Genomic DNA, 9261 nt, shown 5'->3' with positions numbered 1-9261 from the left:
GCCCGCGGGTCTCTGCAGGAGGGCGAATGCAAGATCCGCACAGCGTTGCCCCTTGGCAAACACGCCCTTTATTTACACGGTCCTGCTGCTCCGGCGGCCACGGCCGGTTTTGTCCCCCGCGTTTTCCCGCCTCCCGCGCGCGCCACTCCTTTCCCGCGCCACTTTTCCCGCGCTCCGGCCGAGGCGGGAACGGAACGGCCGCCGGCGGGAGAAACCACGGCGGGAAGGGAAACGGGGCAATGGAGCGGGAAAGGCAGAGAAAAAGGGGGTCGGGAAGGGGCTGGACGCTCAGAAAGCAGGGAGAATGTTTCCTAGCGGTGTTTAGGTTACCGGGCAGCGACCCCCTCAGTTCGCTCCTCCCTGAGGGAAAATTCCCCCGCTGGAAGGAAGGGCAATGCCTGAACAGGACGCCCAGGGATGTGGTGGAGTCACCAAGCCTGGAAGTGTCCAAAACACCCGTGGATGTGGTGGAGTCACCGAGCCTGGAAGGGTCCAAAACACCCGTAGATGTTGTGCTTGAGGACATGGTGTAGCCCTGAACTGAGGCTGGGTTGGACTCCATGGTCTTGTATCAACTTTAGCGATTCCAGGGCTGTCCAGGAAGCAAAAAACCCCTGGCAAAAATAAACCCTGAGCTCACCCAGGTAAAACCATTAAGGATGGAGAGGGCTGTAAGGGAGAATAAAAAAAAATTAAAGATTATGTGGGTTGGGGCTGCCCCCTCCCATTTCTGCCACATCCTTTCTCCAGGATCCATCTAATAACTCCTCATTTCCAGCACCACCTTATTTGTGTCTCACCTCCCACACGTGTAACCCGCAGCTGCTGGCAGCAAGAAAAACTCTAAAATTCATTAAGGAGAGAAAAGGAACGTGTGTCTAAGGCAGGAAAAAATCAGGGCTTCCTCAAATAAAGGAGTTTATTCGGGCTGTGCTCACACCAGGACAATAAAACTGTTCTGAGGAGACTTTGCACAATGGATGGCAGAGAGGAAAAGCTGCCTCTGGCAAAGCAGCACAGCCTTGCCTTTGTGACACTTGGAGGATCCAGTTTCATTTATTTTTCCAGCAGAAAGATTCTGTTCACAATCCCAAACCTGACCAACAGTCTAAGGCATTTTTCCTGTCAGCAAGGAACCCAAAAAAGTGTTTATTCTGTTGTGTGTCTTCACAGCAGGCAAATAAAAGGAATTCTCTCTTCTCCTTCAGACAAACCACATTTAAATTAGATACAATAATTAATGAGATATTCCACAGGTTCATTTTTACAACAATAGTTTTAATCAATATGAGCATTTTTCACAGACAAACTCCTTTCACAGTAACACCAAAACTTTGAGAATGTGCTTTGGACGGGTTTTGTTACAAATATTCATGCAAGAGCTTTTTTTTTTTGGTCAGAACATGGGGGATCTGGGCACTTCTTTCATCACACCCTTGTATAATGGATTTATTGTAATATAAAAATAGAAAGGGCTCCAATAAATCACTACAGGTTGACAGGGTTAGGAGGCACAGAGCTGGTTGGCTTTGGAAGCAAAGAGGAATATGCTGGCTGCAGGAGCAAGAAAATTGGGAAGGCAGAGGAGTGCTGGGAGCCAGAAATCAATGAAGCAAAGACACACCAAGTGAAAATTAAGGACTGAAATGTGAAGTACAAGGTATTCCTCTTCCTGAACACAAATCCAGTGGTGGGGAGAAACACCCACACAATCAGCAAGTTTAAGAAGCTCAATGCAAGCAGTAATTTGCAGTAAATAAACACTTTAGCCTGAGAATATATAAGAGCAGCATGATCTCCACTCAAAAAACCACTATCATACCACAAAATGGTTATTCTGAACTGGAACATTCAGTGCATAGAACAGGGAATGTCCTGCTCCCATGGCTCACTTCAGTGGGAACACACCCCAAATCCTACACGGAGCACAGTCCAGTGGGAGTGTCAGACTCAAAATTCATCCAGAGTCCAACCCAACAATGTGTGGCAACCTCTAAATAGAGGGATAACCCTCAGGAAATGGTGCAGTTCCCTGTGTATCTCTCCCCACAGCACTCAGTGGATAATCCAACCTCCCAGCTTTGGGTTCCTGCTGTTTAGTCCTGGAACACCCTCCATTCAACCCCACAAACAAAAGGCCTTCCCAAACTTCTCCACAAGGCAAACGGTGCTTCCTCCCCTACTTAGCAGCAGTTTTGGGCCACCACTGGGGTGTGTTCGCGCTGAGCTTCACTTGCTCCCCTCCCACGCTGAGGCAGAGCGGCTCGTTCATGTGAGCCAATCTCAGCAGGGCGATCCCGAGCTCTCCCCCTCCCGCGCGGAACTTCCCGGCCGGCTTTCCCGACTCCGTCAGGATCTCGGCGCCCTCGGGAATGCCGGCGGGGGGAAGAGGAGCTGCGAGGCAGACGGGGAGCAGGCGCTTGCGGATGACACCGACGTGGTGTGTCCTGGCCGTCAGTTCCTGCCCGATGTAACAGCCCTTGGTGAAGCTGATGCCGTTCATGTAGGCCAGGTTGGATTCCAGAGGGAGGGCCACTCCGGGAGGGAGATCCTTCACACCTTCAGGAATTCCTAGGAAAAGAGTAAAGCCAAGAGGTGAACGTTCCTCATAAGACTTGTGCTCTAAATGGTTTAACTTATCAGCTTTATTTCCCAAACCAGATGGACTCTGATTTAAGCACAGAACCATCACCTTTCACTCTGCCAATTTAATTTAATCCACTATCAGCCCACCCACAATAAAATCAAAGGCACAGGGGCTCCCAGCAGTGAGTTCCTTCTTCAATCCAACACCCTCCCCTTGGCCTCTGAGTTCACAGAACCATAGAATGGACTGGGTTGGAAAAGACCTCCGAGATCATCAAGTCCAACCCTTGGTCCAACTCCACTCCCTTTACCAGATCATGGCACTCAGTGCCACGGCCAAACTCAGCTGAAAAACCTCCAGGGATGGGGAATCCACCCCCTCTCTGGGCAGCCCATTCCAATCCCTGAGCACTCTCTCTGCAAAGAATTTCTTTCTCATCTCCAACTTCAATTTCCCCTGGCAGAGCTTGAGCCCATCGTGCCCCCTTGTCCTATTGCTGAGTGCCTGGGAGAAGAGACCAACCCCCACCTGGCCAGAACTTCCCTTCAGGCAGTTCCAGACAGTGCTGAGGTCACCTCTGAGCCTCCTCTTCTCCAGGCTGAACACCCCCAGCTCCCTCAGCCTCTCCCCACAGCACTTGTGCTCCAGTCCCTTCTCCAGCCTCGTTGCTCTTCTCTGGCCCCGCTCCAGCCCCTCAAGATCTTTCCTCAACTGAGGGGCCCAGAACTGAACACAACACTCAAGGTGTGGCCTCCCCAAGGCAGAGTCCAGGGGAAGGGTCACTGCCCTGGGCCTGCTGGCCACGCTAGTTTGGATCCAGACCAGGATCCCCTTGGCCTTCTTGGCCACCTGGGCACATTGTTGGCTCCTGTTGAGCTTCCTGTTAACTCAACGAATCCAGCCACAAATTTTCAGGACAGTAAGTCTGAGTGTCTCCTTGTCCTTCCTTAGCAACAAGCAAAACACACGGGCTGTGTGTAATCCCAAATAATCCAAGCTACTCAAACCACAGAAGCTCCTCCCTAAGAAAATGAATAATCCTGGTTTTCTTTTAGCATTCCTGACCAATCCTCATAATCTGAGTAGCAGAAAACCCAAATGTTGCTTCTGCCATCAGACAGAATTATAACTACCAGACAACTTTTGTACTCAGAGTAGGAATTAATACCTGTATTTATTAACAAATTAAACACATTACTTATTGCTGTCTGAGCATATAAACTCCCAAAGTCCAGTGACAAAGACTCCAAAACAGGACTCAGCTTTACCTTGTTTATACCTGTGCCTGTGGTAATCCTGAATGTTTCCAACTTCACTCCCAGGGAGAATCTCTGACGGATTTTCTCCTTTCTTTGTGATCAGCCTCCAGCCCATGACTTCTGTCCTGGGGTCAGGAGTTAAGAGCACAGCCTGCCCTGCACACTTGGGGAGGGAGCTGGAGGCGTCTCCAGCCTGTTCCCCAGGGATGACAGCCCACAGGGAGAGCTCAGGGCAGGGGGAGATGTCCACTTTCCTCCGGATCTTGTACAGTTTCAGATGCTTCTGGAGGGACTCCAGGACGCTGCTGTCGCACTCCAGCAGGATCTGTGGCTCCTCTCCTGTGCTCTCGTGGAGCCTAAAAACAGCAGCACCTGCCAGGTCAGGAAAACAAACCCCCAGAGCAGCAGGAGCCAAAAGGCTTTGTCTGGATCCTGGTGCCAATCCAGAAGTCTGGGAAGCTGCAAGGAAGGCTGCTGGTGCACAGGGAGCAGGAAGCACCTGATGTTTCCCAGCCATCTGTTCTGCTCTTTCCCAGCAAACACTCCCTTCCCCTCTCCTGAAGGCAGGAGCAGGTGGAATTCCCTGCCCCTCACCTAATTCCAGCAGGGAGAGAAGCTTCATTGAGTTTTGCCTTCCATTGTCACAGAATCCCAGACTGATTTGGGTTGGAAGGGACCTTAAAGATCATCCAGTGCCACTCCCTGCCATGGGCAGGGACACCTTCCACTATCCCTGGACCTCCATCCCAAGCTCCACCCAACCTGGCCTTGGACACTTCCAGGGATGGGGCAGCCACAGCTCCTCTGGGAACCTGTGCCAGGGCCTGCCCACCCTCACAGCCAAGAATTTCTTCCTAATACCTAATCTAACCCTGCCCTCTGGCAGTGGGAAGCCATTCCCTGTGTCCTGTCCCTCCCTCCCTTGTCCCCAGTCCCTCTCCAGCTCTCCTGGAGCCCCTTTAGGGCCTGGCAGGGGCTCTCAGGTGTCCCTGGAGCCTTCACTTCCCCAGGTGACATCCCCCCAGCTCTCCCAGCCTGACCCAGCCCTGGGAGCATCTCCATGGCCTTCTCTGGACCTGCTCCAGCCTCCCCAGGACCGCCAGGCCTGGATGCAGCTCCCCAAAATAAATCCAGCTGGGGAGCCAAAATCCCCAGGCAGGGACATTGTCCTGCTGAGGTGACCCACAGAGGTTGCAGCAAGCGACGAAAGGGGTTTTTCTCACGTTAATTTATAATATAAACCATAAATGCCGCGTAGGCGACAGAGCACCCCCCGCCGCCCCGCAATGGTCTCTCCCAGCTCCCCCCTCCCCGCGCCGCTTGGTCTCACCTGTACAGGATGACGTCATACAGGCAGCGGCCCTGCACGTTGAGCGCGTGCGCGTACAGCGCGGGGGGGGCCCCGCCCGCCGCCAGCTGCGTGACGTCATTGGTGAGCAGCCCCTGCAGCAGCGCGGCGGCCTCAGCCCCGCGGACACCCAACAGCGCCCGGTGCAGCGGGAAACACACCGGGGCCGACCCTCGCCGCGCCCGGCACAGCCGGCGGAGCCCCGGCGCCGTGACCGCCCTCACCAACATGGCGGCGCCGTCACACGGGCCCGCCGCCGCCGCGCGCCGCCATCTTGGGGGTGTCCGCGGGCACAGCGACACCTGCCGGGGGGACGGGGCGGTGCGAAAGCCACGCCCCCTTTGGTCTGGACACGCCCCCTCGGTCTGGACACGCCCCCTCGGTCTGGACACGCTCCCACTGAGGTCTCGGTCACTTCGACCACGCACCCTAATTAGCCAGGCCCCCAAATTAATCACGCCCCTAATAATCACGCCCCTAATTAGTCGCGCCCACAGTTTATTCCTCAAGGGCGCCCTCACCTCGGCCACACCCACCACCCCACTGGCCACGCCCCCTTGGAACGCGCGCCATTGCCTGGACACGCCCCCTCTCTGGCCGCGCCCCAATGACATCACCCTTTATGACCACGCCCCTACATCTGACCACGCCCTCTATCCCTGGCCACGCCCCTCCCGCCGTCCCGTTGCTCCCCGCGATGCTGAGCAGGGATTTGGGGATCCCCTGGTTGGTACCTGGCTCTCCCCGAGATGCTGAGCAGGGATTTGGGGATTTTGGGATCCCTCCCGACCGTCCCGCTGCTCCCCGCCATGCTGAGCAGGGATTTGGGGATCCCTTCTGACCGTCCCGCTGCTCCCCGCGATGCTGAGCAGAGATTTGGGGATTTTGGGATCCCTCCTGGCCGTCTCACTGCTCCCCGCGATGCTGAGCAGGGATTTGGGAATTTTGGGATCTCTCCCGGCCGTCCCGCTGCTCCCCGCGATGCTGAGCAGGGATTTGGGAATTTTGGGATCCCTCCCGGCGGTCCCGCTGCTCCTCGCGATGCCGAGCAGGGATTTGGGAATTTTGGGATCCCTCCCAGCTGTCCCGCTGCTCCTTGCGATGCTGGGCAGGGATTTTGGGATCCCTCCCGGCCGTCCCGCTGCTCCTCGCCATGCTGAGCAGGGATTTGGGAATTTTGGGATCCCTTCTGGCCGTCCCGCTGCTCCCCGCGATGCTGAGCAGGGATTGGGGGATGTTGGGATCCCTCCCGACCGTCCCGCTGCTCCCCGCGATGCCGAGCAGGGATTTGGGGATTTTGGGATTCCTCCCGGCCGTCCCGCTCCTCCCCGCGATTCTGAGCAGGGATTTGGGGATTTTGGGATCCCTCCCGACCGTCCCGCTCCTCCCCGCGATGCCGAGCAGGGATTTGGGGAGCCCTAAGGCGCTCGCAGCTCTCGCGGTTTGCTTGGGAAGCACCCGGGGACTGCCCAGCCCGGCTTCGGCTGCTCCCACCCAGGCATCACGGAATCCCGGGAATGGTGGAGGTTGGAAAAGACCCCTGAGATCGTCGAGTCCAAGCAATGACCCAACACCACCTTGTCGGCCAGACCGTGGCACTGAGTGCCACATCCAGCGATTCCTTAAAGCCTAAAATCCCCTGGAAGCCACAGGGAGGGTACGGACCAGTCCTGCTCCAGGGGCATTTTGGATAACCTGCTGGAAAACTCCAAAGGTTCCTGTTTCCCACTGTTTCAGTGCTCCGTTGCCTCTATTCCTGCTGCCCCCATCCGCCCTTAACACTTAAAAACTGTCAGTAGCTCTTAAAGTGAATTATAACGTTCGACAATGGGAAATTCTATTAAGCATGGCACAGAAATAAAACCGTGGAATTACGAAATAGTTGGGCTGGAAGGGACCTTTAAATGTCATTTAGTCCAAGCCCCCTGCAATGTGCAGGGTCACCTTCAATCTATGAAGTTGCTGAGAGCCCCAGTCCAACCTGCCCTTGAATATTCCCAGGAATAGGAAATCCCTGTGTTAAAATCCTCCTGTTGAAATCGTGGAGCTGAAGGTGCTGTTCCCTTCCCTCTTGGACATTCCCTGGTGCTCTGGGAAGCGGAGTCTGAAGGGCCCGGATAGCCCCGGGTTTATCCGCGGCTCCTTCTGCTGGAATTCATCCCACAGTCCAAGGAATGAGTCACCGCTGTCATTTGCGATTCCTGCTCTCCAGCGGCTGCAATTCGGTTTAAGGCCATGCAGCCCTTCCTGCTGCCCACACGGGCAGCTCTGCAGGGAGGGGCATCGCCCTGAATGACCCTCCTAAAATCGCCAGGACGGCCAGCATCGCTGCCAAGCCTCTAAAACACCCTGATCCTAAACCCCTGAGCCACGGGACCCACTTTGCAGTGGCTGGGAATGCACAGTGTTGTTCCTCCAGCGCGCCCTGGGGCAGGACCGGGCTCTCCCCGGGTGTCCCGACAGCGATAACCTTATCACCCATCCCCGTGTGCGGGACAGATCAGCTCCTGCTGGTGCCAGGAGGTGCAGAGTGTTCGCCCCCGGCTGGAGGTGACACTTGTCAGGCACAGGCAGAGCGGGTGGGCAAATAAAGACAAGCACAGGTGCGATTTGAGGTGACCTTGGCACGGGACAAGCGCTGCTCGCCACGGGCACGTGTTGAGTGTCACTAATTGGGCTGAGGAAACCCCAGCCTGGCTTTAAACCATCTGAACATGCAGAGAGATGATGCCCGAAGTGGTTTTCTCCTCTCCCTGGGAGTGGGAATGTGGCAAGAGCAGGAGCTGTGTTTGCTGTTGAAGGAATACTGTCAGCAGTTGGAGCAGCTCATGGAGAAGATCTCTGGTGATCCCAGAGAGAACTGGAGAGTCACTGGTATTGTTTGTCTGACTTCCCAAAGAAATGAGGGGGCTTGTAATTGCTCTGCTTGTTCCCAAAATACAGGTGGATGGAGGCTGATTGTGCCATTCCTCCTTCTATTGAGCATCACACTTGGGGTCCCCATCACCCTCTGCCCTTCCTCTGTCCCCACCCTCTCCAGGAGCAGCAGGTTGGAGGGGACGTGGGGACAAGAGATGAGGCTGCTCCTCAGTTTCCCACTGAATCCCCTGGGACATCAGGGCAGGACGTGCCTGCCTGAGGGTTGGGACACTGAGACCTCGAGTTTGGCAGTGAGGGATGAAGGCTGTGAGGGAGGAAGACTCACTAAAGGGTTAATTTCTGCATCACTCTGGGTAACACCCACATCAAGGTAAGCTCAGCCACCCACGGGTGCATCCACATCCAAGGAAGTCTGGTCTTAACAACAAGGATAAGTTCACCTGATTCCTCAGACCTGCTGGTTTGAAGGACACTTTGTTGTTTAGCAAAGGTTTCCTTTATTTATAGTATTTTAGCCTAAAATGCTTCTGAGTGTTGACCTGCCCTGTGGGCTTGTTAGAGGATCCTTCTCTTGGAATCACAGACTGCCTTGAGTTGGAAGGGACCTTAAGGATCATCCAGTTCCAAACCCCTGCCATGGGCACAGAGACTTTCCACTAGCCCAGATTGCACCAAGCCTGGCCTTGGCTCTTCTCTGTCTCTTGGAGGGACCATGTCCTGCTCATACCAAAGAATTTATCAACGTAGCTCAACTTCCAGAGAAACAGGGGGAAAAAATTCATGTTTGTGTCCAGAATTTTTTTCCTGAAGACTTTCTGGACAGGGGTTGTGAGTGAACATGCCTGTGATTTAACGGGAAGAGCAAAGAGGATGGTGGTGTGGAAAGTCAGGCTCTCTCACAAGTGATGTCCCATTGTTTCCTCAGCCTGAATCATCAGTTTCTCCCAAATTCTCCAAAGTTTTCTTGCTTCTGAAAGCACAGGCTTTGCTCAGCAGTTGGAGCTCTGTGCCTGAAGGGATTGTAGGCAGTGATTCATCAGGAAGACAACACATCCCAAACAACTAGAAGGTCAACTACTTCTTAAGGCAAAACTATTTTGCAATGATTTATAGCCATATCTGGGAAAATAGAGCTCCTCCATGGCTAAAACGGGCAAATCATGGCTGGAGAACAACTTCTTGTCAAC

At 54.5% G+C, this 9261-nt stretch overlaps 1 protein-coding gene across 1 annotated transcript; it reads right to left on the bottom strand.

Moving 5' to 3' along the window:
• Positions 1-1083: 1083 nt before the first annotated feature.
• Positions 1084-5488, bottom strand: IBA57 (iron-sulfur cluster assembly factor IBA57). The gene is made up of 3 exons (XM_071560025.1): positions 5177-5488; positions 3856-4202; positions 1084-2571 (listed from the first exon to the last, which is right to left on the bottom strand). The coding sequence occupies exons 1-3, from the start codon at positions 5422-5424 to the stop codon at positions 2180-2182; spliced, it is 987 nt and encodes a 328-aa protein (XP_071416126.1). The 5' UTR covers positions 5425-5488; the 3' UTR covers positions 1084-2179.
• Positions 5489-9261: the final 3773 nt, after the last annotated feature.

This window comes from Pithys albifrons, chromosome 7, assembly GCF_047495875.1.
Source record: "Pithys albifrons albifrons isolate INPA30051 chromosome 7, PitAlb_v1, whole genome shotgun sequence".
In the NCBI taxonomy this organism is placed as follows: domain Eukaryota; kingdom Metazoa; phylum Chordata; class Aves; order Passeriformes; family Thamnophilidae; genus Pithys; species Pithys albifrons.
The sequence above is the reverse complement of the archived record's forward strand: the minus strand, read 5'-3'. Positions and strand labels throughout refer to the sequence as shown.

Bases quoted from the DNA above. Each gene is read 5' to 3' on its own strand.
- IBA57 (XM_071560025.1), bottom strand. From the start codon at position 5,424: ATGTTGGTGAGGGCGGTCACGGCGCCGGGGCTCCGCCGGCTGTGCCGG. The intron at 4,203-5,176 runs GTGAGACCAAGC...TGCTGTTTTTAG, and splicing joins TATGACGTCATCCTGTACAG to GCTCCACGAGAGCACAGGAG. The intron at 2,572-3,855 runs GTAAAGCTGAGT...CTCTTTTCCTAG, and splicing joins CAGGCACAGGTATAAACAAG to GAATTCCTGAAGGTGTGAAG.